Raw genomic sequence first — 27,661 nt, 5'->3', positions numbered from 1 at the left:
GGGAGGGGGGCCCACCCCAGGAAGTCTGACTTGATGTTAGCTCTGGTTCCTCTCAAGGGGAGAAACACTTCCTGGCATGTCCCCTACCAGAGAATAAGAGGGTAAAATAATGGGACTTCCCGTTTAGGATTTGGAGAGGCCCCGGCTCTTTCCTTCTCTCTGGTGAAATCCCTCTGTTCTGCAGGGCAGGCATCCCTCATTGACCTCCTGGTCTCCAGAGGCGCGGTGGTAAACGCCACGGACTATCACGGGTCTGCCCCGCTGCATCTCGCCTGCCAGAAGGGCTATCAGAGCGTCACGGTGAGCAGGGGTGCCACCCCCTGCGCGTGCTCAGACGAGCCCAGCTCCGCATGTCCACCTCACGGCCCCGCTCCTGCCTCGCACCCCGGCTCTTCCCCAGCCTCACAGGATGGGCCGTGTGTCCGAGGCCACGGCACCTGCCTGTGGATCCACTGGACGAAACCCTTCGGTGTCGACTTGAAGCCTCACGATGGCTTCTGGGGAGAAGGGTGGGGCTGTGGGCCTTGTTCTTTAATCTCTCAGCGTTTTGAAGGGAAGGATGAGAGGGATGATAGAATTTTGATTGTAGTGTAGGTCCACAGGGTTGCCGGTGGGAAGGCGTGGGCTCCGCAGTGAGACTCCGGGCCACGCTGCCCGAGGAAGCGTGGGTCAGCGTCGCGGGGCGGCCGGTGCTCACCTGCTCTCCCTTCTCCTTTGGCAGCTGCTGCTCCTGCATTACAAAGCCAGCCCCGAGGTGCAGGACAACAACGGTAACACGCCGCTCCACCTGGCCTGCACCTACGGTCACGAAGACGTGAGTGGCACCCCTCCCCCCCCGCCCCCAGGGTTGCCGTTCTTCCCCTTTCTCGCTCGCCGAGAGATGCGAGTTTCTGGTCGGGTGAACGTCAGGCTTTATGCTGTTGATCGGTACTGGAACATTTGGTGTGTAATTTCTTTTTAATTAAAAAAAGCCTTAAATTTATCACAGATGCTCTACTGAAATAAGAGAAATCTAAACTTGAATTGCCCGTTAGCGTACCCTGAAATTAAAATCATCTTCCTTCATCCCTGCTGCCATCTGGTTCTTACCTTTGTTCTCCTTCAATTTTTACATTTTACATTTTTGTAGTAATGGCGACAGTTGTATCATTTCCGTTTCTCCTTAACATTGAACTGTGTGTGTGTGTGTGTGTGTGATTTTGTCCTGACCGCTCCCTCTCCATCTTCTCTGTGTGGCAACACGTGGGTTTCCATGTACGTACCCAAGGTGGATGCCGGGTTAGGGGTGGATGTGGAAAAACAAGATCGTACCCTCCCCATTTTTATCAAGCCACTTATGTGCTTAACCGTACGTCATGGAAATCCTGGAAGTTAGTAAATCTAGCCCCAGCTGGTCCTTTAATCACTGCATGGTGATCTGTTGTGTGTGTTGCATTTGTGTCCCTGAGACCACCCCTTGGTTCAGTGTTCGGGACTCAGCATATAGTCACACTGCTACGATTGACGATACCCAAAGGACCCAGAGCACAGTCACCAAAGGGAAGAGGTGCACGGCTGGAGTCTGGAGGAAACCAGGTGCAAGCTTCAGAGTGTCCTCTCCCCAGGGAGGTTATAACAGCAAATATGAAGTGTTGTCTACCAGGAGCTCTATAGGGACTCAGGGCCCAAGATTTTTATGGGAAGCTGGTCACGTAAATACGCTGTGCCTGCCACATGCCAAACTTCCAGACTCCTAGAAGGAAAGCAGATGTTCAGCGTAAACCACATTGTTGCACGGTTTAGACAGAGTGAGCCCTTCCTCAAATCCAAGCTCCTGAGGAGCATTGCAAGTCAGGGGCCAGCCTTGCAAGTGGGACTTTCAGGGGCTAGTGGCCTCCAGCCTGCTGTGGTCGTTCCCTTCTGCACATGGATACATTACCATTGGTTCAGCCTTTCCTTACTGATCGGAGTTGGGTTCTTTCCAAAAAACGATGTGTCCTGGTGAGGTAACCTTGAGGTTTGTCTCTCTGTTTCTGCACGTTTGCTTGGTGAGTGGAGCCTGGCTGGAAGTGGGGTGTGGACCGAGGCTGCGGGGTCCACAGACATTGCCCGAGGCTTGGCATGTGCCTTACTGGTGGTATTTCCCATTTTCTTTGCAGTGTGTGAAGGCTCTGGTCTACTACGACCTGCAGTCGTGCAGACTAGATATTGGTAACGAGAAAGGAGACACCCCACTGCACATAGCTGCGCGTTGGGGCTACCAAGGCATCATAGAGACATTGCTACAAAATGGAGCATCCACGGAGATCCAGAATAGACTGAAAGAAACACCCCTCAAGTGTGCACTAAACTCAAAGGTAGCCTTTCTTCATCTCAGAGCATCAGTATGACTTAAAAAAAAAAAAAAAAAATCAATGTCCAAAGATTGGCTCTTGGCTGCGCTGGGCAAATTGTGCATTAGTGCCTGAGGCTGCACTTGGCCTGCACCCTCTGTGCTGCATTTAGGACCTGGTTGTCAATGGGTTTTACTTATTTATATTATTTCCAGCTTTACCAGCAGTTTTCTCAGTCTTGTGCCAAGAGCAGCTCCCAGCAGAGTTTGCCCCAGCTGCTGAGTGCTGTTGGTTTCAGAGCAGACGGCATAGGGGGGAAATGGGACAAAGGCTCGAGCCGAGAGAAGCAGGGACGGGGCCTGGGGCATGGAAGCAGTGCGTGTCGGGGCTCGGTCTTCCTGTTACTTCATCCTCGGCTCCTAAGAGCCGCCTTCTTGTTTGGCCAATTTTGAACATCTTAGGGTACGGAAGGTTTCTTTCATCATGAGCCAATCCTTTCTTGTTGGTAATTTCTGGAACTATGTTAGTGTCTGGCAACGTGTCATTTAAGTGGAGAGCGAGGGGGTTCGCAGAGGCCTGTGCCTCACCTCCTGCAGCCGCCCCGGCCAAGGAGATGCCCCCGGAGACGTGCAGCCAGCCCGAGGCCATTGGACCACGTCCAGAGCACCGCGGGGATGTGGGCCCTGTGCGCAATCCCGTCTTGATGCCGACCTCTGGCCCTTTCCCTTCGCACAGGCTCCGCTTTACTCCTCGTGGCGTTTTACCAGCCGCTTTAACACTTCCAGCTCCGTTCCACGGGGCTCTTTCAGGGGTGTCCACGCCTGTTTCTAGGAGAGCAGTTTTTGTGTTTTAACCACTTTATTGAAGTACGATTAATGCACAAAAAGCTGAACTTATTTAATGTGTGCAACCCAGGGAGGTTGGGGGCAAGTACACGCCCGTGAGACCAGCTCTGTGACCCGTGCCATGGATGTGCCCGTCACCACCAGGTGTTTCCCCCCACCCTCTGTTACTGTATTGCTGTTACGGTGTGTGTGTCCTAAGAACACAACATGAGGTCCGCAGTAGCCGTGTCTGAAGGCGTAAATCCCTGCTGCTCACCCCAGGCGGGCCTCCCCCACGTTCCCGGTGCACTTGCAGTGTCTCGGCTTCGAAGCGGCCAGAGCTGGCGGGAGGTGTCCGTGAGGAGCAGAGGGCTCCTCTTCCCCTCTAGCTTCTCCCAGAGGCCCCTTCCAGAGGGAGACAGGCAGAGAGGAGAGCAAACTGCCTTCTTGGCTCAGCTCTGAGCTGTTCTTGCTCAAGACCCCAGGGTGCCAGGGGGAAGGTCACGCTTTGTGGACACACGGTCTAGGGACCTTTGTGTGCCTGGGCTTCTCTCGTCCTCTGAGGGGAGGTCACTCACGGGAAGCCCCAACTCCTGTTGGACAGCAGGGGCGGTGAAGTGGCAGCAGGAAGCCCCCACTTAATCCCTGTGATCCTGGATGAGCTCTCGCCCACTCAGGCCGAGGTTTCTGTGTCTCTCCAAGGGTGTGGTTGGGCTGTGTGACCTTCGGAGGAGAAGGGCAGGCAGCCAGGCATGTGGGTGACGCTACTTTGGCAACCTTTCTCAGTCAGTACTTTTCATGTCCCCTTCTCCTCCTAGATTCTGTCAATAATGGAAGCCCATCATCTGCCATTGGAAAGGAGGAGGAGGTCTTCAGAGGTGAGTGAACGGGGCTGGGCTTGGTGGCCCTCTCTGAGACCATGGCCTGCTCTCTGGCCCTCACAAGGCCCTTCTCCTGTCGGGGCCCCCTGGCCATAGGTCCTGGTGCAGCCCCCTCAGCGCCCCGTGGACTCCATCAGTCAGGCCTCCTCCACCTCCAGTTTCTCCTCCGTGTTGGCGAGCTCCAGACAGGAGGAGCCCAAGAAGGACTACAGAGAGGTGAGGCTCCCAGATGGGAGGGCGTACGGGAGGGCGGCCCTGTGTCAAGGCGGCCAGTTAAAGAGCCATGGTGTGATGAGGGCTGCCTAGTGGGCTGCCGCTGTCATTACTGGGCCAGCGGGTATGCTGCAGCCTGGAGTGGAGCCCAGCCAGGAGTTCTCACCCTGCTCCTTGCATGCTCGGCTCCTGAAGCAGCTCTTTGCTTTGGGGATAGTGTGTGTCCGTGTGTGTGTGTGTGTGTGTGTGTGTGTGTGTCTGTCTGTCTGTATGCCTCTGTGTGTGAGAGACAGAGGACGGGAGGAGGGGGTCTTCCAGGAAAAGTCTAAGGAAGGTCACCTGTAGGTCCACAGATTTAAGATCATTTTACAAACTGAATTCTCTGCCCTTGGGTCCCAGTCTGTAAGCATCCCTGTCAACCTGGTGTGTCGTTCCTGACATCTTGTCAACACCTGGTGTTCTGTAAAAGGTGATTTATAGCCTGTTTTTTTATTTTCTCCATTTAATCTGAGAGCTTGTCCAGCGTCAGCCCACAGAGCAGACCGTCCTATGGACGTGCCATGACTCTGCCCGTTCCCCTGTGCGTGGCGGGGAGCCTCACTGCCTCCACGCAGGGCATTTGTCCCCTGCGACCCCCAAGCTGTGACCTGCTCTTGCAGGGCCTGATGAGCTTAGCCTGATGCGAAGGCCCAGTAGAGAAAGCCAGGAGACACGTTTCAGAGCCTAAGAGAGCCCTGGAATGGTTCCTGGTGTGCCGTCAGCTGTCAGATGATGAGGGCTGGGTACGTGTGATCCTATAGGGTTGTGCTTCGTTTGCAATGACCAGCATCTCGCTTGGCCACGTCACCAGATCATTGCCTAGACCTCAGGGGGAAATGGGCCAGTACACGCTGGGACCCTCCTGGACAGCCTAGCAGGGCAGGCTCAGGGATATGCTTGCAAGATGCTGAATGAGGTGTTAAAACTCCACAAACCAAGAGACAAATGAGAGCCTCTGGATTTTCTATTACTGTGTTATCATTGAAATCATTTCCTAACATTCTTTTTCCTTTAATTAAGGTAGAAAAACTTTTAAGAGCGGTTGCTGATGGAGATCTAGAAATGGTGAGTGTTTAGCAGCATGTCTAAAAAAGCTTGCTCTCGGTCAGAAGAGAGGAGCCTGTTTCTTGTCTCTGGTTCAGTCAGGAGCTGTGTTCTGTTCGCCCTCACATGGAAGGGCCGCCTTTAGTGACTACGCGGTAACGTAGGTGTTCGTGGTTTCCCGTCACATAGTGAGCGGGCGCTCCTAACGCGGCCCAGTGAGCCTTTAGTCGTTCACACTGCAGGAGGCTGGTGAGGTGCTGGCCAGCCCCGCGTGCGCAGGAGCGCAGAGGGCGGGCTCTGAGCCTGGCCCGCCAGCTGGGAGCAGGGTGCGCAGGCAGGCCTGGTGGAGCGGAGGGGTGGCGGGTGGGGGTGTGGCCCCGAGGATTGGTGCGGGGCTGTGGTGCCTGGGCAGACGGCTGAGGTCTGAGGCTTGGGACTCCAAGGAGGCACAGGCAGGGTGTCCCGATGAGGTGGTGCTGGCTGCCGTGGGTTGGCATGGGGAGAAGGCCTGGCTGGGGGAGCTGTGTGTCCCAACCCTCCCTGCTGGTGCCGGAGGCCATTTGATCGGGTCACGGGAGAACGGAGACAGCCTTCCTTAGATGCCCGTGGGCGGTTTCCCCCGGCTTGCGTTTGGCTCCCTGAAAGGAACTTGCTGTGTCTTCCACTTTAGAAGGAGGAGTGACTTGGGTGCTTACCAGATTGAGGAGCTCTGAATGGTGCTGTGTGTTTCAGGAGGGCCTTGCGCAGATGACGTGGTGCACAGAAGTTTCTGGGATCCCATCCTAACAACCTTGGGGATGTTGAGAATCTGACTGTAGTGACTGGTATATTCGCTTTTATCCAGAGGCCACGGTCCATGCACCAGACTGGCACATGGTCTCTCTGGGGGGCGGAACATGCGTCTCTGTTCCTGTATCTGTCCTCTCATGAGACCGGCCCCAGGAGAACCCGGCATTCTTTGGAGGAAGCAGAGTAGGACTTCTTCAGGCACGCTGGAGCCGTGGTGTGTGCTGGTGGCGTAGTCTGTGTGGAGAAGAGATTATGACTGTCCCTGTGTCGTGACACACCCACGCCTCTTCCTTCTGTGGGTACGCAATGGGGCCAAGGCCATTCACGAAGAGGGCGAGCAGAGGCAGACCGCCCGGAGCCCAGGGGTCACCACCCAAACTGATCTACACACGTGACAGCTTCCAATCCCCGCCCGAGGCAACCTGTCCCTCCGCTCTCCCCGTTCTTGTTCCCTGCCCTTGTCTGTCCCAGCTAGCCTGTTGGCTGAGGCCCCTGGGTCGAGGCCTTTGGCATTTCCACCCTGAGGGGTGTCTGCTGTCGGGATGTGGAAGGGACCTGGAGGAGAGACGTTTGGGGTCAAAGGCAGTCTTCTTGCAACCCCTCGTCATTCCCCACATGCATATGCTGACTTCCTCAGTGCTCAGAACCAGGCCGAGAAATGTATTTATATTGTTTCCAATTTTCATATTTAATATCCTAGAGACTAGTTTTTACTTGAACATAAACATGACCTTTTTCTGGTGGTCTCCAGTGTGTTCACGTGTGGCTGGTGCATGGCAGTGGAAAGGACGCTGGTGTGGTGTCAGGGAGGCTGTGTGTAGTTTCTGACCACACTTCCTAGTTGTGTGGCCTCGGACGAGTTGTTCCCTCTCAGAATGAGTTTTCTCCCAGGTTAGAAGGGACAAGTGGTTGTTGAAAGTGTATAATTAGATAACACAAGCCAAGGTGCTCACTAAGTGCTCCAGGACTGGGGAGTTAAAGCAGCCCCACTCTGTCCTCTTTTCAGAATAAGGAATCTCCAGGGCCCCTGGGTGACGTGGTTGGTTAAGCGTCTGACTCTTGGTTTTGGCTCAGGTTGTGATCTCAGGGTCCTGGGATCGAGCCCCGTGTTGGGCTCTGTGCTTAGCTTGGAGTCTTTCGGATTCTTTCTCTGCCCCGCCCGCTTGTGCTTGCTGTCTCTCTAAAATAAATAAATCTTAAAAATAAATAAATAAATAAATAAATAAATAAATAAATAAATAAGGGAATTGCTACCACAAGCTGTAGAAATGACAGCTAAAGTTGTCTGCATCACCAGTAAAAGGACTGAGAAAGGGCTTGGGCATGGTGAACCCAGTCATTTATAAATCACTGTGGTGGTCGAAGAAGTGTGGGCCCTGATTCTGGAGCAGGTGTGTGTGTGTGTGTGTGTGTGTGTGGAGGTGGGGGAAGGGAGGGAGAGATACTGTAGTTGTAAAGGAGCTAAGGATGAATTTTAAGTTCCTTTTTCTGCTTCCTGCTCAACACCAGGTGCGTTACCTTCTGGAGTGGACGGAGGAGGACCTGGATGAATTGGAAGATGCTGTCAGTGTAGCTGATGTTGAATTTTGTCACCCTTTGTGCCAGTGTCCGAAATGTGCTCCAGCTCAAAAGGTTTGGCTTTGTTTCCCTTGGTGCGGCTGCGGGTGGGGAGGGGGAAGCAAATACTTCTTTTTCCCCTTAGGAAAGTTGTCTGCTTCTCAGCCAGCTAATTACTGAGTGGCTGCTAGTTGGTATCCCCTGAGATGCAGTGGGGTTTAGTTATTTAGCTCAGGGAGGAGAGAAGCTAACAGTAGTGTGGAATTGGCTTGGGCAGGTTGCTTTCTGAATGCGTGGTCAGTGAGCAGAGACATGCACACGTGCTCAGTGTCTCAGCTGCTCTCTGGGCCCTTGAGTCACAAGGCACGAGTTTATGGCTGAGGGTGTCTGTCCCCATGGCTGCCAATACCTTGAGAAAGCTGCATTCAAGACCTGTTGCTCTCTGTCTTTGCTCAAGTCAGTCCACCTTCTGTGGGAGCACCCTATGCCCTTTACCCAATCTTCCCCAGTGGTAACAGCTTGCAAAGCCATAGGATGGTATCCTAGCCAGGATGTTGACACAGAAATAATCCACACATCTTATCCACGTTTCTTTGCTTTTACTGGTGCCCATGTGTGCATGCATGTGTGTGCCTGTGTGTTCACTTTTATCACACTCATAGCTTTGTGCACCCACCACCACATCAAAGGTACCAACAAGCTCCCTCACCACGGGAAGAGCTACTCATGTTGCCCTTTCCCACACCCATCTGTTCCCCTGCCTCCCCCTAACCCCTGAGTTAATTTTTGTACAAGGTTTAAGATTCAGGTTGAGGTTCATTTATTTGCCTCTGGATGTCCATCTGTTCCACATCACTTGTTGAAAGACCATCCTTCCTCCAGTGACTTGCTGTTCCCCCTCCTTCGATAATATGTGGTATGGGTTGCTCTCCAGGTTCTGTGTTCTGTTCCACTGATCTGTGTGCTTGTCCTTCCATCAGTTCCACGCTGTCTCAATTACTGTAGCTATAGGAAGCTTTAGTATTGGGTAGAGTGATTCTTCCTAACTTACTCTTTTTTGCCAGGATCATTTTAGCTAGTCTGCAGCCCATGCCTTTCCATGTATATTTTAGAAAAAGTTTGTTTATGTCTACCAAAAATCTTACTAGGATTTTGGTAGGAATTGCATTAAAACCGTAGATCAAGTTGGAGAGAAACATCTTTACTGTGTTGACTTCATGAACATGGTATATCTCTCCAACTATGCCGGCCTTCTTTGCGTTCTTCATCATTTTGTGGTCTTTACCATACAGATCCTGCGTATGTTTTCTTAAGTGTGTACTTAAGTATTTCATTTTCTTTTGAGAAATTGTAGATAGTATTGTGCATAGAGTATGCACTTGTGTACTAGCTACTTAACTCGGCTGTGTGTGTCCCATACTGAGAAAATTAATTTGACTCTGCAAAACAGGTATAGTCGTGTTGTCCTTTGTATTACAGGATAATACTGCCTTATCTTAAAAAGCTATCCACGGCTTATTCTAACCCAGTAATATTGAAAGGAGTAAAACTTTCATTCACATGTAGCTTTTCAGCTCACTCTGGGGTCATGTGTACATTGGGATGTGCAACTTTTGCTCGGTCCCGACGCTGCTGGATGGGGACAGCCCAAAGAATGCTTTCCCCTGTGCAGACTGCTATGAAAAGCATAGCGATTAAAAAGGCAGAGGATGTTTCAAAGGCTACGATGTGAAGTGACCGTACTTCAGGGCCGGTCCAGGACTGTGTCTGGCTAGAGGCAGTTTCTGCGTCTCGCTGTCACTGTTCTTCTTGCCGTTGTCCTGCACTGTATTCTTCCCCACCTTACTGTTTATCCGTTGTGAGAAGAAACTGGATTACACATTAAAGTAGTGGCTGGATTTATTGACTAAAATCTTCCGTTCTCTGCTTTTTTTAAACACCTCTTTTTCTCATTTTGAAATTTCTCAAAAAGACATAAAAAAGACATTTATATGGAAATGGCTTCGTGTCTGTGACTTAACTAACCACCCACTGGCCCCACCCTCTTCTAGCCCACTGGTGTGTTTAGAGTGTTGTTTAAAAAACCCTATTAAAGTACAATTTACACCCAATAAAGTGTACCTGTGTACTGTGTACCATCTGATGAATTTCCGCAAATGTGTAAAACCATGAAGCCATGACTGCAGTCCAGATCCAGAACACTCCATCACTTCTGAGGGTTTTCTTGGGCTTCCCCCCACTTCCTCCCCTGTCCCGGGAACCCTGGGTCCACCGTCCATCATCATAGACTTGTTGGCATTTTCTAGGATTTTATGTGAGTGGAAACCAAACAGGACACACTCTTTTGAGTCTGGCTTCCTTCCCTCAGCAGAATGTTTTGAGATCCATGCCGGGTCAGTGGGTTCCTTTCTTTTTATTGTGGGGTAGTATTTTGTTGAATATACTATAATCTACTGAGTCACCTATTGGTGAACATTTGAGTAGTTTCCTATTTGTGGCTTTGTGAAGAAAGCTAGTATGAACATTTGTGAACAAGTCTTCGTATGTATGTTTACTTGGGTAAATACCTTGGGGTGTCATTGCTGGATTATGTAGTAAGTGTGTGTGTAACTTGATAAGAAACTGCCAGTTTTCCAGGGTGATTTTCCATCTTCTATTCCTGCCACTGGTGTGTGAGAGTTCTTTCTAGTTTCCCCACATCCTCATGACCATTCAACTTAAGCCATTCCTGTAAGTGTGCAGTGGTATTTCAGTGCGTTTTTTTTTTTTCTCCCTACTTCTTCACCTATTTTGTTTTTTACTTTTTGAGGTGCAATTTACACGCAGCAAAATTCACCCTTTTAGGGGCGCCCGGGTGGCAGAGCGGTTAGGCGTCTGCCTTCGGCTCAGGGAGTGATCCCGGCGTTATGGGATCGAGCCCCGCATCAGGCTCCTCCGCTATGAGCCTGCTTCTTCCTCTCCCACTCCCCCTGCCTGTGCTCCCTCTCTCGCTGGCTGTCTCTCTCTCTGTCAAATAAATAAATAAAATCTTTAAAAAAAAAAATTCACCCTTTTAACTCAGCATGCAGTTTTTCCGAGAGAGAACCCATTTAATCATCAAAAAGTGAACTAGATAACCAAAGTTTTCATCCTTGGGCAGTCACCTAGAACACTGACATAGCAATTTTATTATCAAAATGTAGGATTCAATATCAAATTTAATGTTTGTTTTCAGTTGTATGGTTTATAAATGTTTTGTTTGTCCTTTTAATTACTGATTGTTCTTCTATTGGCATGATCGATTTTAAAACCACTACAAATCGATACAGACTGTCTCCATGATATAAACATGTGTCTTCTGTTTTTCCAAATCTTGTGCCTATCTTTTTTTTAAAGTGGGATTGTCTAACGGAGTTGTAAGAATCTGCTGTCGTCTTTAAATTCTGGTTGGTAAACGTCCTTTGTTGGGTCCACGTAGCACAAACGTTCTCTCCTGCTCCCCGACTTGCTTTTTCATTTTCTTAATTATGTCTTTCAAAGAATAACCATTTAAAATTTGCATTAAGTCCAGTGGATCAAACTGTTCCTTTAAATGGTTTTTGCTTTTTGTGTCTTATATCTAAGAAATCCTTGCCTATCCCAGTGTTGCAAGGACTTTCTTGTGTACTGGCTTCAAGAAGTTTATAGTCATAGCTCTTACTCCTGTTGTTCCGACGCTGTTTGTGGAACAGACTTCCTGTTTCCCATTGAAGCGCCTTGGCATAAAGAGGGCATCGTTTTGGGGGGGCTTGCTCTCTTGGAAATGGAAGTAATCCTTCCTAAAGTTGTAGGAATTCACCTGTGGGCAACCTGATTCTGGATCCCACTGTGATCCCAAATTGCGCACAGAGGCTGTGCAGGGGGCAGATGGCTTCAATTCCTTCAGCCCAGTTTCTTAAATGCTAATGACATTTTTCTCTCCATCTTCTGCATTTGCTAGAAGCTGGCCAAGATTCCTGCCAGTGGACTTGGTGTGAATGTGACCAACCAGGACGGCTCCTCCCCACTGCATGTCGCTGCTCTGCACGGGCGGGCGGACCTCATCCCCCTCCTGTTGAAACATGGTGCCAACGCGGGTGCCCGAAACGTAAACCAAGCTGTCCCGCTCCACCTGGCCTGCCAGAAGGGCCACTTCCAGGTACGGGGTCTTTCTCCTGGGCAGAGGGCATGGTGTGCTTGCTCTTGCTTAGAACTGTCCCTGATGGGAGTGCTGTGGAGGGGCAGGGTTGGGGGTGGGCCCAGACGGACACATTTCCTTCCTCCCAGCCGGAGATGCTGTGCTGCACGGGGCAGGACTGTCAGTCTTTCAGCAGAACACAGTGCTCTGGTGCTTCTGGGGGCGGGCCCTCCCCTCCCCCTCCCTTCCCCCTCCCCTCCCCCTCCCCCTTATCCCCACTCCCCCACTCCACTGCCGTGCACCTCTCAGTGGCACAGAGGCCTCATCCTGATTCTGACTCCAGCAGGAGCTGTCTCTGGTGCTTGATGTCGGTCATTGAGGGATCTGCCTACAACTTGGCACCTTTCATCCCCACAGCCCTTGGTCTTTGTCAAACAGTTTAGGACTTTTTTTTTTTTTTTAAGATTTTATTTCTTTATTTGCGAGACAGAAACACCGAGCAGGGGGAGGGGAAGAGGAAGAAGCAGACTCCCCATTGAGCAGGGAGCCTGATTCGAGGTTCTGTCCCAGGACCCTGGGATCATGACCTGAGCCGAAGGCAGACACTTAGCCGACTGAGCCACCCAGGCGCCCCAGTTTAGTACTTTACAAAGTAGAGAATGGCCCTAAGGAGGAGGTACAAGAGACAATTATGAAATGATTGACTTTTTCAAAGTCCTGTATTTTGTTTTGAAAGTTATCTATTTAAAATAATTTTTCCCTTACCAGCTCTACTGTAAGCTTTTAAGACAGGAACCAGGGTTGCCTGCCTGGCTGGCTTAGTCGGTACAGCGTGCGACTCTTGATCTCAGGGTCATGAGTTCAAGCCCCACGTTGGGTGTAGAGCTTACTTAAAAAATTAAAAAAAATAAAAGACAGGAACCAAATCAGGTCTCCCATCTCCCTTGTGACACCTAACATAGCACTTCAAATGTCGGTTTCCCAGTCTGTAAAACTGGAGTAATGATTCCAGCCCTCCATAGGGCAGGTCTAATGATGAAATGAAAAAAAAAAAAAAATAGGGGCGCCTGGGTGGCACAGCAGTTAAGCGTCTGCCTTCGGCTCAGGGCGTGATCCCGGCATTATGGGATCGGGCCCCACATCAGGCTCCTCCACTGGGAGCCTGCTTCTTCCTCTCCCACTCCCCCTGCTTGTGTTCCCTCTCTCGCTGGCTGTCTCTATCTCTGTCAAATAAATAAATAAAGTCTTTAAAAAAAAATGGCACCTAGCACATTGCCTGGTGGAGGAGACCCTCAGCAAATGTCTGTTGCACCCCATTTCAGTTGGTCGGCTTTCTCCCGAGAGTCAGACATGTGTCCAAAGAGCCTTCCAGATAAACTTAGAGAAAGGTCAAAAGGCTATCAAGTTAGAAGATTTCTTCCACAGATTTAATTAAGATTGGAATTTTGTCTTCTCTGGGCTAGGTGGTGAGGTATCTTTTGGATTCTAATGCAAAACCCAATAAAAAGGATATAAGTGGAAACACACCCCTCATTTATGCCTGTTCCAACGGCCACCACGAAGTCGCGGCACTGCTGTTACAGGTAAGGGCCCCCTAGCCCTGGAGCTGCCAGTATTCATCAGTCGTGGGTACCTCGTTTTCTGGTATTCCCCCTTTTTTTTAATTAATTAATTTTTTGAAAAAGATTTTGTTATTTATTTATTTGCCAGAGAGAGAGCGTGGGAGAGAGAGAGAGCAAGAGTACAAGCAGGGGGAGTGGCAGGCAGAGGGAGAAGCAGACTCCCCGCTAAGCAAGGGGCCCCATTCGAGACTCGATCCCAGGACCCTGGGATCATGACCTGAGCCGAAGGCAGATGATTAACCGACTGAGCCACCCAGAAGTCCCATTTTTTTTTTTTAAGAGAGAGAGAGCAGCACATGGGGGCAGGGGTGAGGGGGGTGTGGAGGAGAGGGCGAGAGAGAATCTTAAGCAGGCTTCACACCCAGCACGGAACCTGGTGCAGGGCTCAATCTCATGACCCTGAGATCATGACCTGAGCCGAAATCAAGAGTCAGATACTTAACCAGCTGAGCCCCCCAGGCGCCCCCCTGGCATTCCTTTTGATTGCACTGTTTTTCCTTCTAGCACGGGGCCTCCATTAACGTCTCTAACAATAAGGGTAACACAGCACTGCACGAGGCGGTGATAGAAAAGCACGTGTTCGTGGTGGAGCTGCTTCTGCTTCATGGGGCCTCAGTTCAGCTCTTGAACAAGAGGCAGTGCACCGCCATAGACTGTGCTGAACAGGTGAGTGGGGAGCTTCCTTGCGGCTCACTCTGGCCTCCCCGTGGTTAAACCACATCTGGAATAGCAGGAGCTGACCTTTGAATCACGATGCAGGGCTAAGTCGGTGTGCCGGGAGTCTGCCGGTGTGGTTGAATATCCTGTCCTTGGTCCCCGGGTCAGAGGTGGCCCTGCTCGGGGAGCCAGGAGTCAGTCTTTCAGGGCGCGCTTTCGAAGGGCTGAGTGGAGGTGCTCCCCCGACCACTGCAGGTGTCGCACCCTGCTCTGGCCCCGGGGATGAGCCGTCCGGAGCCCCCGGGGAAGCAGCAAGCGGAGACCGAGTTCTGGGCTTGTGCTCCCTGCACTGGGGCTGCACCTGGGGTCTTAGCACGATGGAGAATGTTCGTTCAGTTGTTCTAAGTCTCCCGGAGTTATTCTCCCTGTAAGGGGAACTGTGCTGACCAGTTCACCCCTCCTTTCTGTGCTGTGGGTGTTTGCACAGGGCACTGGTCAGGAGAAGGCCTCCTCTCTAGTAGACAGAAAGCTCTCTACTGTCCCCATTTTCACATTGAGTCTTTTTGTTTTCGACTCCCGGTAGACAGCTGGTAGGCTATTAAATGACTCTGGTGTCATGTAAAAGTCACCATGAACCCAATGTACTCATAGACTTATCACATTAATTTTCAGTGACATTTCCTAACAGAATCAAAATATTTTAAACCTTCTGTGAGCACTTTCTCAAATGGGTAAGGGTGAGTGTTTTTTATCGAGTACTTTCTATGTGTTGGCCCTCGATAACCCCACGATAACTGTGCAGTAAGAGATCCCATTCTCGTCAGCCCCATCGCACAGGGCAGCTAAGTACCTGGCCCGGATTCCCTAGTAGAGGCCGAGCCAGGCTCCAAGGGCAGGGCTGCTCTCCCCGCAAGGCTCTACGGTGTCAGCTTCGCCCGTAGCTGCTGCTTAGCTTCCTGCCCAGCCGTACCAATACTGACAGATCCAAAACAGGCAGTAACCTTCTAAGAATTAAAAATATTAACTGTTACCTTTACCCTTTCAAATTGTAGAATTCAAAGATAATGGAATTACTTCAGGTAGTACCAAGCTGTGTGGCCTCAGTGGACGATGTTGGTGAAACAGACAAGGAGTATGTTACTGTGAAGATCAGGAAAAAATGTAAGAATTTACATTCTCTAATTCTCAACGTGGGCATATTTGGAAATTCACGAGTAGTTGCTGGTGTTCATTTAACCGTGAATGTGGAATGTCATTATATTCATGACTGGGGGCGGGATGGGGGCCCCAAAGGAACGTATGCACAGCCTCGCTTGTTGTGCTGCTGGTTTTCTGGTTGATCGGGATGACGCTTCCTAAGGCAGTCAGGTGGCCACTCCCAGCCTCTCCTTGAGGGCTCAGGCCTCCCCTGGCAACTGGAGAGGAGCAGCAGCCTCTGGGAGATTCCTGCATGCGCATGGCCCAGACCCAGGCCTTTTTCTAAGCATTTCCTAGACATCTGGGGCGCAGCGTTTCCTGCTAACTTTAAAGGTTTTTTATTTCTTATTTTATTTATTTTATTTACAGGTATACAGAGATTGTTGGTAATTAGAACAGTAGTTGCCAAACATGGTTAGGGCCGAAGTATTTTCTTTTCCTTTTTTTTTTTTTTTTCCAGTTGTTATAGTCTAGTTAGGGCCCATCCTCTATTCTTTATTTTTTTTAAGATTTTTTTTTTTTTTTAAAGCAATCTCTACACCCAACATGGGTCTCAAACTCGCAAGCCCAATTGAGATCAAGAGTCTTACCCTTTACCACCGACTAAGGCAGCCAGGTGCCCCTCTACTTTTTTTTTTTTTTTTTTAATTAAAATTAGTTTGTAGTACAAATTGTGAATAAGCCCGGTTCCATCTCGATAATCCTGAGGCTGTCTCACCGCAGTTGCCTGTAGCTGGAGAATATCTGTGTATTAACAAGGACGTATCTTCCCTTTCCATGGGGGTTCACACAGTAATAAATAGTTACTAGTATGTTTCTTTAAGCAAATAGCAGTGCTTCATTTTCTAATTTTGTTAAACTAAGGAAATTAAAATGTTGCATCTAGGCTATAACTTTAAAACAATTCTTGAACTACTTTGGAAGTTTTCAGATGTTTATCTTTTTTTTATTTACAGGGAACTCAAAAATGTATGATCTACCAGACGAACCTTTTACAAGACAGTTTTACTTTGTCCACTCAGGTGGCCAGTTTAAGTGAGTATAAAATTTGAGTTGATTTCTGTGCCTTTGACCCCACCTTTACCTACAACTCAAGCCAGGTATGTGCCCCTTCAGTGGGTTAGAGGAAATCTGCACTCATCAAATGCTGCCACCTCGTGGCCAACCAGAGTGTCTCACACCACTATTTCAGACACTGATGTCACTTTGTTTCACGTTTCAGGGGAAGGACTTCAAGGGAAATTATGGCAAGAGATAGGAGTGTCCCTAATTTTACTGAAGACTCTTTGCGTGAGGTGAGTTATTCAATGCTGGCTTGTCGTCATATTTCTTAAAGTCTGGCTTTTCCAAAACGAATCCACAGTGACCACATTTCTCATTTCATGATTCCCTTCTTTGCAAGAGATTGTAAGAATTAAGATGATTTCGTTAACGGGACAGCCCAGAGTACAGACTTCGTTTATTGAAAAAGGAGAGTGAGGGGAAAATGGGAAATAGGGGTACGCGTGGAGAGATGTTGTGGCTCGTGGTGCGTATACTTGGTGAAATAGCTCCGCTGCCACTAGTGTGTGAATCACTGATGTCAGGAAGAAACCAAGTTTATATAGAGATGGGTAAAAGACTTCTCCAGATGTGGTCTCGAGCTGCTCCCATGGACAATTCTGCACGTGGCCGTCTTCCTACAGCACTACTTACTCAGTGATAAAGAGACGCTTGCTTTACGTTCTGTCGTACTATCAGGTGACTCTTCTCAGAAACGTGACTTTTCTTACTGCTCTTTGCAAATATGTGACCGTTGATGAGAAGCAGACTTTACAGCTTGTGTGGCGTAGGCTTGCTGAAGCAAAGATACAGAAGTTCTAAATCTTTGTTGTAGAGAATTAAAGCGATGTTTGTTAACGTGACTAACTTCAGTCTCCTATGTAACCTTCCGTGACTTTGCTAACAGACGTGCTGCTGCATGGGAAACCCGCAAACTCTGAAATCAAACGTTTTTCCCTTGTGCGCTATGGGACTTCACGCAGGTTGCTTCCCTTTGCTGATCCTGTGTCCTCAGCTATAAATGGGGACAGCAATTGGTATACCCTTGTTAGAGTTATAAAGATTAAACGTGTAAGCAGGTAAAGCACTGACGTTGTGTCTGACGCATGGAGTACACACACGTCATACTGTTCCCACGGGGATGTCAGAGCTGAGATGATGCCCAGAAAGTACCAAGCACATGGGGTGACAAGCAGCCCCCCAGAGCGCTGTTCTTGTAGGGTTCTTGTTTAAAGTGCAGTGCGAATGAACTGCCTGAATTGTACCGTTTCTTCAGCCAGGGAGGCAAAGAGTCACAGGGAAACAGAACCACCTGCCAGACCAGAGCAGACCTGAGAGTGCTGACACAGGGAACGGCAGTCAGCCCGAGGGGCCTGCACCGAAACCGAGTGTTCCTGCGAACAGGCGGATGCTGCGCAGACACACAGTCGAGGACACCGTCGTATCCAAGAGCGCAGGGACTGCCGGCCACCCAGCCACTTCCCAAGAGACTAATGTCACGTCCCAGTCTTAGCAGTGATAAGCAGTTGTTACGTCGGCTGCCAAGAAGTGAGTCCTCGGCAAGGAGGTGCCAGGCAGAAACACAGCTGAGAACCAAGATGTACTTTCTGTTGGATTTGTGAGAAAAACAGAAAGTTCCTGAAAGCTGTTCTGTGGCTGAGGGAAAGAATGCGACCAAGAAAACGATCACCGTGTCCTTCCTCTCCACAGCTCGTGCGTGCACTGGAAAAGGACACACACCGATTCCAACGGTGTCTAGATCCTTAAGGCCAGGCGCACGTTCCTTCTGACGTAGCAGGAGTTCCCTGGCTACTGTGCCAGGTTTCAGGACCAGATTCTGACTGCCTCCGAATGAAGGGTGCTAACCTGTGATGTGCACAAATTAGCAAACCACAGGCTGAAAGAATTCCTCCGTCTGGGATCAGCTGAAGAGAAGCAATTTAGGTTTCATGGTACCACGGAGGCCAGGCAGAAGCGACACATGGGAACAAGGAAAAGAGGACTGGAAAATGTTCCTTTGCAAAGCAACACTTGAACCCAAAGATGCCTACATGCTGTTGTGATGTTCATTTTAGTGAAAAGGACATTTAGGACCTATTCTACACTATGTATGTGGGAAAAGTTGGGTATAATTTTTCTTCCAACAAAGTAAGTACAGATATTTGATCACTGCACATACGCACCTGTATCTGTGTCTCTCGAGACACATCCCCTTCCGTTAAAAACCTCCCTTAGATGTCACACCTGACGGATGGTTACTGAACGAGATTTGGCACATCTTTTCTTAGTCTTTTGATTCAGATTCAAAACTTACAGCACAAACCAGGTGAGAGTTACTTTCAGTTAGCATTTATTGCCATTTATTCCTTTTTATAAATTTCTAGAGATTATACTCTTATTTTTTTATGTTACTAATTGGTCTACAGCCGCAAACATGGGTTTGTCCTGAGTACATTTTCAAATAACTTTGTAACACGGAAGTGGCTTTGTGCATGTTCTTGGAAATACTTGTGTATAGAAGGGAGGGACTGATTATTTTTCTACAAAGTAATTTATGATTTCTAATTTTCTAATGTGCCTTGGATATGTGCCAAATGATGGGAAAGAAACAGTAAACTTTATGATTCTTGAGCGTGTCATGGTACACTTCTTTAGTTAATGCCTTGCTCTGGAGAGAGAGGTGTTTCTCAGCCTGTCTGCTGTGCTCTGTGTATGGAAAGATCCTTCCCCCACTGGGTAGATATACATTTTTCAGTTGCTGATGTCACTTAAATATGTAAACTGGATCTTTCAGAGCAGACCATTATCCATTCACCTGCTTAGGCCTGACTTAATCTAGTAGCTGCAATAACTAGGGCCCACAAAAATGTTTTTAAAAAAAATCAGAACAAAAATGAGTGGAATACAGCTTCTTAGCCCAAACAGGAAATAAGCACTGTTGCTTTGTAAATTTGTTCTGACTTATTTTTCCTCCTTTTCCCAGTTTTAAAACAAAACCACCTTATTGGCAAGTTGTTGTGGTTTGCTGCCACCCTAATTAAGAAACTTATCAGCACAGCCAACTTCGCAAATGCGCACAGCTGGTATCATCTAATTTTGGGGGTGGTGCAATATAATTTTGAAAACTTTTGTGTATACTCCTATTTAATTCTAACAATTGCCCTGATTGGTAGAATTGTCAAGTGAGGGAACAGATTCAGAGAAAGAAGGGGGCTGATTTGCCTGCACTATCAGAGCCGCGGTCAAGGCCTGCTTGGCGGGGTCATGTGAATTGGCGGTTTCCAGTGTGGTGTGTTCTTCTGGAGATATAAATACCTTGATTGAGACAGTGTTAGGGGAGAAGCTGCTTCTCGAGCTACTCTGGTAATCAGCAGGGTGAGCTACCCGAAGTGACCACTGCGATTATTTTTAAAAACACTTGTTTTTTTCCACTTGCTTTCCCACTTAAAAACTAAACTTGATTTGACAACTCAGAACTTGGTAATGCCCACATTTCTATTCTGTTTAAGAATGGTTTGAATTCAAAGTACTGTCAGTTAAATTAGAAAGAATAACCGCTCCCCATTTCCTAGGCCAAAATGTACCCCACCCCCTTTCTGCCTTCCAGAACTTGTGTGTGTGCAGAACCACTTTCCATTCTCAAGTGTCTCTGGAGGACAGGACAGGGGTTTGATAGTTTAAACACATTCACATAGGTATCTGCCGTTGGGACAGTGGTTATTCTGTAGAAGGAAGCATGTGACAAAACTTGCAAAGATTCCTTTAGTCTCCCTCCAGCGTTTTTAATGTAAATGAGACCTAAAGTAAAGTTCAAGCAAAGTTCACCTGTAATAGGGATGTTTTTTTAAAAATCCCTGAGGGAAACTTAAGTTTGACTATTTAATTCTGTTCCCTTAAAAAAGAATTGATGGTAACAGTTCTACTAGTTCCTTTATTTGGGAATATTAGATGCCCCAACACTGACTTTCTTCGTGGGCCGCAGTTCCAAATTTCAAGCCTCAAAAACAGCACAGTTTAAACATGGATCAGCAGTATGCTAGCTAAAACAGAGATTGGGATTGTAAACCACTTTTCCTGTTACTCTCCTGCTACTAATCTGTTCACCTCATAAAATGTTACGGACTTCCTCCTGGGCTGGAACTTCTGGAAGGTTACACGGAACAGCTCACCTGACAGGTCAATTTACTCACAAGTTTCAACACCTAGTGGGAGGAAAGCGCAATGGAGGAGATGCCATTTAAGTTACCTGCAATTTTATCAGTGAAGAACTCAGAATATTTCTACCAAAATGTTTAACTGCTGAACTGTCTCAGCTGGATTTTAATCATTAGAAGGCACTTCTCTTACCAACATGTTTGTTACTGTTGAAGTATTACTACCAGTATCTCCCAGTTACTGTGGTAATCTTCTGCAATGCAAGTATCACTCTAGTTACAGACTGTCTTGCGTAGGGTGATATTTGTCAGAACATTTGGTCCCAATGCCTTTGTAAAGCATATTATAAATGAAACCAAAGCTAGGAATTTTCTTACATTAAATATAAACACCTTCAGGAAGAAAAATAGTTTACCTGGTTTCAGAAACAAGGAAATATTAGACATTAAGTATTAGATAAATTAAAGTTGATTCCTCTTAATCCGTGGGTTTTAACTACCATGATGTTACTGGATGCTGTTTTCTTCTTACTGAAGAGTAAGCTGGCTTCTATTTCTGCAAAGGCCATTTTCCTACCTAACGCTAACGTCACAGTGACAAAGGATGTATTCATGCTGCTACACGTTTCAAAACTTTTGGAAGGAAAGAAAAATTTCAAAATGCAGATCTTCTGTTCATTCAGCTATGGTACAAAAATAACTTTGCCCAAATTGTTTTATTTTGCATAACAAGTTTATTTTTTTAAAAGGCATATAGACAATAAACAAAGTAAACAATCAGATCTTCACTTCTACCCAGTATTATCTGTCCTAGAACTGTTCCATTAAGTTCCAGTCTCTAAACATCTTAAATTTCAATAATCGTCCTCTTCATCAGAGTCCATGACTTTTCTTCTGTTGAACTGGGAGGAGGGGGAAATTAAATGAGGGTCATAACATGTTTAATAAGGTATAACTCAGACTTTCTGAGAACAAGGTCTACCTGCTACAGCAAGACACTAGTCTTTAAAACAGCTTAGTGTTTTAGGTCTATGGGGGGAGGGGAACGACAGACCCCTCAGCATGTGCAACCTTTCTCCCCAAACTTTCACCTCTTACAAAATGCAAAGGTCTATAGGCTGAAACACATTTTGCTACGTAGATGTATATTTAACACTTATCACTTAAAATAGCAATCTTTTTCTTTTGCCATGAGCATTTGGGGACACTTACTTTAACTGTGGTTTTCTTTTCTGTTTGTTGGCTTACTTTTTCAAGGATTTCTATTAAACCTTGTTCTGATACCTAGGATAACCAGAAAGAAAAACAGTACTTTTTTTAAACAAAGAGTTTACCTCAGTAGACTGAATGGTTTAATTTTTCTGGGATGTGGGGGCAGAGGTCAAGAGGGAAGAAAAGGTAAGACGGGAGGTTCTAACTCTTGGTTTAAGTTCCAAAAGAATTTTGCTCCACTAGCCTCATTTGAGGAGAGGGGTAAGTTGCCATCAAAATTAGCTTTCTCAGAAAAATGCAAAGTTAACATTGTTTAAGAACACCTTTATCACCACTAGCCGACAAGGACAATGACCTACACCACTGTGTTAAGGGTCAGGGACAGAGACACATTGCCTCTGCCCCTGAGCAGCTTAAATGCAGGAGGGAGGTCACTCAAAAAAGATGAACCAGTCGTTGTCTCTTCCACACATGCTCTTAGTGTAAGGGGTTCAGGGCAGGACTGATTCCCGCAGGCTGTGGTGGCAGCAGGTGGTTTCCAGTGCAGGTGGGGCTCATCTGGATCTTGAAGGAAGGTCAGGCTCACCTGAATATACTCATCGTGACATTACAGCAGTGCAAATAACCAGAAATTTGAGCACCTCCTCATTTGCAAAAAAGCTTAACTTCTACCTACATTGGTAGTATTTAATTGGCATCATTGACAAAACTGTTTCCAATGTAGAAGCAATTAGATGCTGACCCTAAGAGTCACTGGGTCACACACACATCAAGGTTCCACAGCAACACTGGTAAAGGTAAGCAGCAGAGGATTTTAGGAAAGACAGTTATCTTTTAGGATTTATGGCAGATACTACACTTCTCCTTTATAAATTGCCTCATTGAAATAGTAAGAATTTCTATAACCGTTCTGAAAATTGACCTTTTGAAGGTATTTTTTGATAAGTTAGGTAAGAATAGGTAAAATTGCCTCAAGGCAGTCCAAGCTTACCTTCCCACTTAGTTGTCCATATCTTGCCATCTGTATGAGGTAATTCTCTACTGCTTTAGATTTTTCGGGCTTTACAAGTGCTAAGTTACTTACTGAAAACAAAAAGAAGGAGTCAGAACTAAATGCACTTATAGAACTTAAAACTATGCACTGACATTTCCAAAGCACTTCACAGACATGTCTTGAGACTAGCAAGGTAGGTAGGTGGGGCAGATGGTACTATTACCCCTCCTAAAAAGCGGAGACTGAAATTCAGCCATGTCACTCAGTCAAAGCCACACAGAGGTAGTGGGAGAGCCAAGATAAAACTTGGGTCCTGGGATTCTAAGCCTGATGGTTTTTTAAAAAATGACTGCCCTCTGGAACACAATTTTTCTACTACTACACGTATATACTTGTGATGATCCACCTAAGGCTGCTTCGAAGCTGGACTTCAAGTTACAATACAAAAAATACTAGTTCATCCCGATTGGCTTATTTTATTATTTTTTTCTACACTGTTTTGGTATTTATTATGAAGAATTATGAACATACACATGAACAGAGACAGTAACTCCCCCCAAGTCCCCATCACCCACCAGCCACATTTTGTGACTGACTCGATTTAAGAGTTGCTTCCTGTAAATCTTCCCTCGTGCACTTGGAGATCATCTCCTTGGTAACAGAGAACTGAGCTGGTATTTTTAATAACGATTTAAATGCATTTCTTTAGATTTATAAACTTCACATTTCTTACAGTATTATCTGTATTGTTTTTAGGTTAAATATTTAATCCAGAATTAGCAATGATTTCACGTCTCTTTCCCTATTCAACTAACTCAAGTCAATGTTATGGAAATAACTTAAAGGAAACTAAAGATGCTTACAACGGGCCCGGGCTGACTGATCCAGGACTTGGGCTAAGATACTGTTTCTCATTTCTGCTTCCCTACAACAAAAACAGGTCAGCAAAATTAGAACTATGCTGTCAGCATTCCTACTGAACATACAAAAATGGAACTCACTCAATAGGTTTCCCAAGATGGAGGCCTGCCGCGGGCACAGACTGCGCCATAGCAGGCGCTAGGCGGGCGGCAGCACCCACAGTCAAGTAGAAGAGGCCATCCCTGCCCTCAGAAGCTGGCTTTATTTTATGTGGGTGTAAACCTACCAGGCTGGAAGGTAAAACTTTACATTTTCATAAGTCAGGGTGGAGTTTTAGTTTAACCACCATTACCAACATTTATTACGTACACAGAGGTTCTAGGAATTTCTAGTGAGGTTCCAAGCAATTAAAGGACCAAACGATTAATCTGTCTGGTATTTTGAGAGAAGAAAGCTGAGACCTAGGGAGGATATGTTACGGGGACATGGGTAATCATGGCCAAGCTAGAACCAGGCCCATGTTTCTTTTCTTTCTTTCTTTCTTTTTTTTTTTAAAGATTTGAGAGAGAGAGAGAGCACGCACACACATTGGCTTGTGCGCCTAAGTGGGGGGAGGGGCAGAAGAAAAGGGAGAAAATCTTCATGTAGACTCCTTGCTGAGCGCGGAGTGATCTCACAACCCATGAGATCATGACCTGAGCCGAAACCAAGAGCTGGACACTTAACCAACTGAGCCACCCAGGTTCCCCTGAGCCCCATGTTTCAAGACTCTCAATTCCACTTTTTGAGTGGGCAGAGGGAGTGAAATTATAACACTGCAACTATCTTTGCAACTAGTTCAGGTTCATAGGACAGTGGTTTCAAACTTTAAGTTTGAAGATTTCTCCCCCAAATGAAGTCCTTTAGGGAACTTAATACACAACACAGACAAAACCAGATCTTCTGGCTGAATCAGAAGGGGAGCTGGGGCTGGCTATACCTACTAACCACTACTACCTAAGGAGGTCTAGGAACACAGTTTACCGCTCACTTCCACAGGCCTTTTCGTTATCGCTCCTGAGTACTTCAACCCTGCTGTGAACTGCTGTTACTGTATTTCACTGAATCTAAGATGCCATCGGTTTTAAGATGCACCAGTTTTATATACCTCTAAGAACAACAACAAACACCCTAGATGAGTCTAATAGGAGACCCCTACTCAAAGCTGGGGCATCAAAGAGTAACACCCACAGCACAAGGTAAACAAAAAATAAACTGGCCACACAGAAAGGGACAGTAAGGAAGGATGCATGCATCAGCCTTGGCCCCGAGTGGAAGAAGAAAAAAGTTCCTCTGCGAGTCTGAACTTCAAGCTTTAGTCTTACAGGCTTGCTATCTGAATTTACACTGCTTCGGGAAGTGGAATCTCAGGCACAGAATTTAATTTTAAAACAACTCAGGTTAGAAATGTATCCAAGTGATGGCAGAAACAAAAATAAATCTTCTCTGGAAGAATCCAGGACAAGAGTGATCAGTTATGAGACCCATCCTAATCTATGTTAAAATGTAAAAAAATGTACATCTTAGAATCAATGAAATTCATGTAGTTTTATTTTCTTTTTAGCACCATCTTTCTTCTACCACTAACAAGCCACGTAAGGACGGAACCTTCTCTGCCTTGCCTACTTCTGTAGATCCAACACAGGCCTGACCCAGACCTAGTGCTCAATGAATATCTGCTGAATGGGGGTGCCTTGGTGGTTCAGTAAGCTGAGCATCTGACTCTTGATTTTGGCTCAGGTCATAATCTTGGGGTCATGGTATCTGGAGCCCAAGTGGGGCTCCAAGTTCACTGGGGAGTCTCCCTGGGATTCTCTCCCTCTGCCCCACCCCTCACTCGAATGCACTCTCTCTAAAATAAATAAATATATCTTAAAAATATATATATATTTGCTGAATGAATGAATTTAAATGGCAGCATGATGTGGAGAGGAGAAAATGTGTTGTTCAGTAAGTTTCAGTTTTGCAAGATGGAAAAGTTCTAGAGATCTGTTACATAATAATGAGAATATAGGTAACAAATGAACTTCACACTTAAAAAAATTATTATGTAGGGGGGGCCTGGGTAGCGCTGTCGTTAAGCGTCTGCCTTCTGCTCAGGGCGTGATCCTGGCATTCCGGGATCGAGTCCCACATTGGGCTCCTCCGCTGGGAGCCTGCTTCTTCCTCTCCCACTCCCCTGCTGTGTTCCCTCTCTCGCTGACTGTCTCTCTGTCATATAAATAAATAAAATCTTTAAAAAAAAATTATTATGTAAATTTTAGGTCTTATTTTAAAAAATCACAGAAAAAAGAAAAGGTAGCATGGTGAGATAACTAGGTCTTCATTCAATAAACCTGCCAGGTATGAGATGCCCTGCCATGTGCTGGGAATAAAACAGCAGTAAGAACAGTATAACAGTTAATGTGGATAGAGCATTTACTAAATGTGAGGCACTGTCCCCATGTAATCCTCACAACATCCCTATGAGGTCGTCCTATTATGAGGCTCCTTTTAAGGTAATCACAGTTTAGTAGAGAGGCAAACATCAACCAGCAATTTTAATACCAGGTAAGAATGTGGAGTTCCACATTTCTTTAATTAACTAATAATGAAACTACCCTGATTACTTACGGAAAAATCTACGCCGGGGAAAAATCTTAAATTCACACGCCTATTAAAATAACTAAACTAAAGAAACAATTTGGTGAAACCACCCCTCAAAGCGTTCAGAGCTCCTGCCCATACCTGTGCTTTGCTTCCTGTTGTGCTGCATCGCCAGGATCCTGGGGGAAAAAATCGTATCTTTTAGTCGAGTAATTTCACTTAAGAAAAAAGTAGGAACGACTTTCTTGTTTCTGATACTTAATAGGCTCCTGCAGCGGTAGAGATCAAATTATTAAGAAATAATTAAAAGCTGGGCCTCACAGAAATCAGTGGGATAGTTTCAACTTACTACAAGGTTTTGATAAGCTTCTAAAATCACAGTCTAGTGGAATGTTTTATACAAACCACCATGAGGGAGGGGAGTCTCTATACTACGAAACCGTAGTGTAAGAAGAATAATTTCTGGATACTAGAATTTGCTTCGGTTCTGGAGACGCTGATTGACTCGGGAGACCGCCCCGCTCCAGCCCTAGTCCGGTGGTCCCCTCCTCGCAAGGCAAAGTCATTAACTTGAGCACTTTATCTATGGGATTCGCGTTTTAGTGTGTGGCTCCTCCCCGGGACCATCGATTCCGTCAGGATGTTCCTCTCTGGACCCGCAGCACCTGGCACACAGCACACCCTTTAACAACGTCGCCTACTTGGGTCAGAACACCCGAATTCTAGAAAACAGTTCGACGGGAAAGCAGTCGGAGCCGGCTAGACCCGAAGCTAAGGGGACCGAGGGAGCCGAGGGGCTGAGCATTCCGCTCCGGAGAGACGCCGGCCCGGGGAGGCCCAGCGCCGGCCCGCCCCGGAGCCGCACGCGGTCTGCTGGCTGCCTGGCGGCCCAGCGCCCACGCGCCCGGAAGAGCAGAGGCCGGAGTCGGGGACAGCGGCGGGGTCCTGGGCCCACGGGGCGAACTCCAGCCGCGGCGTCCCGAGCCTCTGCCTGGGGCCGCGCCCTTCACCCCGGGCGAGGGCGGCGCCCAGTGGGTACCGGCCCCGCGGGGACGGGCGTACTCACCCCGTGCTTCGCCTGCAGTTCGGACAGCCTCTGCTTCCTCAACGCCTCCAGCTCCTCCTCAGCCATGGTGCGGCAGTCCAGGGTCGAGCAGCCGCGACCACACTCCGAGGGCTCTCCCGCAGCGCCCAGGCGCACGCACAACCCTCCCCACTGCGCAGGCGCGCGCAGCGCCCAGGCATCACCAATCCAGCCCGGAGCCGCGCCGCCCGCCTCAGCCAGGGCTCCGGGAGAGGCCCGATTGCGCGATCGCAGGCTGTGGGGCGGCGCTGGCCGCCCGGGGCGGAACCCGGGCCGATCCTTCGCGACTCGAGTCCCACTTCCTCGTCCCCGCCGGGCACAAGCCGCACTGTGAGAGGGAAAGGATAGTAATGTAAAAACAGGCCGTCATCAACAAGTATAATAATAGGTAAAATCTGCCGATGGCCGATGCGTGCTAGC

The 27,661-nt window shown here is 47.5% G+C and overlaps 2 protein-coding genes across 3 annotated transcripts in view; one reads left to right on the top strand and one right to left on the bottom strand.

Annotated features, from left to right (window-relative positions):
- The window catches only part of ANKRD27 (ankyrin repeat domain 27), a 47,967-nt gene extending 29,027 nt beyond the window's left edge, over positions 1–18,940 (top strand). Inside the window, exons 16-29 of the mRNA XM_040633692.1 lie at positions 185–300; positions 722–814; positions 2,139–2,336; positions 3,955–4,014; positions 4,114–4,233; positions 5,290–5,334; positions 7,612–7,734; positions 11,618–11,815; positions 13,258–13,377; positions 13,921–14,082; positions 15,126–15,234; positions 16,227–16,305; positions 16,493–16,565; positions 17,588–18,940. Of these exons, the coding sequence (XP_040489626.1) occupies positions 185–300; positions 722–814; positions 2,139–2,336; positions 3,955–4,014; positions 4,114–4,233; positions 5,290–5,334; positions 7,612–7,734; positions 11,618–11,815; positions 13,258–13,377; positions 13,921–14,082; positions 15,126–15,234; positions 16,227–16,305; positions 16,493–16,565; positions 17,588–17,824 (1,733 nt within the window). The 3' untranslated portion in view covers positions 17,825–18,940. The remainder of the gene's footprint in view (positions 1–184; positions 301–721; positions 815–2,138; positions 2,337–3,954; positions 4,015–4,113; positions 4,234–5,289; positions 5,335–7,611; positions 7,735–11,617; positions 11,816–13,257; positions 13,378–13,920; positions 14,083–15,125; positions 15,235–16,226; positions 16,306–16,492; positions 16,566–17,587) is intronic.
- Positions 18,941–21,184: 2,244 nt separating this feature from the next.
- PDCD5 (programmed cell death 5) lies at positions 21,185–27,401 on the bottom strand. Of its 2 annotated transcripts, XM_040633690.1 has the most exons (6): positions 27,224–27,396; positions 26,299–26,336; positions 23,535–23,596; positions 22,669–22,760; positions 21,678–21,749; positions 21,185–21,367 (listed from the first exon to the last, which is right to left on the bottom strand). In XM_040633690.1, exons 1-6 carry the CDS (start codon positions 27,287–27,289, stop codon positions 21,320–21,322), a joined length of 378 nt encoding a protein of 125 aa, XP_040489624.1. In that variant the 5' UTR covers positions 27,290–27,396; the 3' UTR covers positions 21,185–21,319. The 2 variants fall into 2 exon arrangements, with proteins under 2 accessions (XP_040489624.1, XP_040489625.1); XM_040633691.1 differs by lacking the exon at positions 21,185–21,367 and having other exon boundaries at positions 21,705–22,241; positions 27,224–27,401.
- Positions 27,402–27,661: the final 260 nt, after the last annotated feature.

This window comes from Ursus maritimus, unplaced genomic scaffold (assembly GCF_017311325.1).
Source record: "Ursus maritimus isolate PB19 unplaced genomic scaffold, ASM1731132v1 scaffold_19, whole genome shotgun sequence".
Classification (NCBI taxonomy): Eukaryota; Metazoa; Chordata; class Mammalia; order Carnivora; family Ursidae; genus Ursus; species Ursus maritimus.
This window is presented reverse-complemented; position numbering and strand designations above follow the sequence as displayed.

Bases quoted from the DNA above. Each gene is read 5' to 3' on its own strand.
- PDCD5 (XM_040633690.1), bottom strand. From the start codon at position 27,289: ATGGCTGAGGAGGAGCTGGAGGCGTTGAGGAAGCAGAGGCTGTCCGAA. The intron at 23,597-26,298 runs GTATGGGCAGGA...TTTTTGTTGTAG, and splicing joins CAACAGGAAGCAAAGCACAG to GGAAGCAGAAATGAGAAACA. The intron at 21,368-21,677 runs GTAAGTGTCCCC...CCCTCCTCCCAG, and splicing joins AAAAGAAAACCACAGTTAAA to TTCAACAGAAGAAAAGTCAT.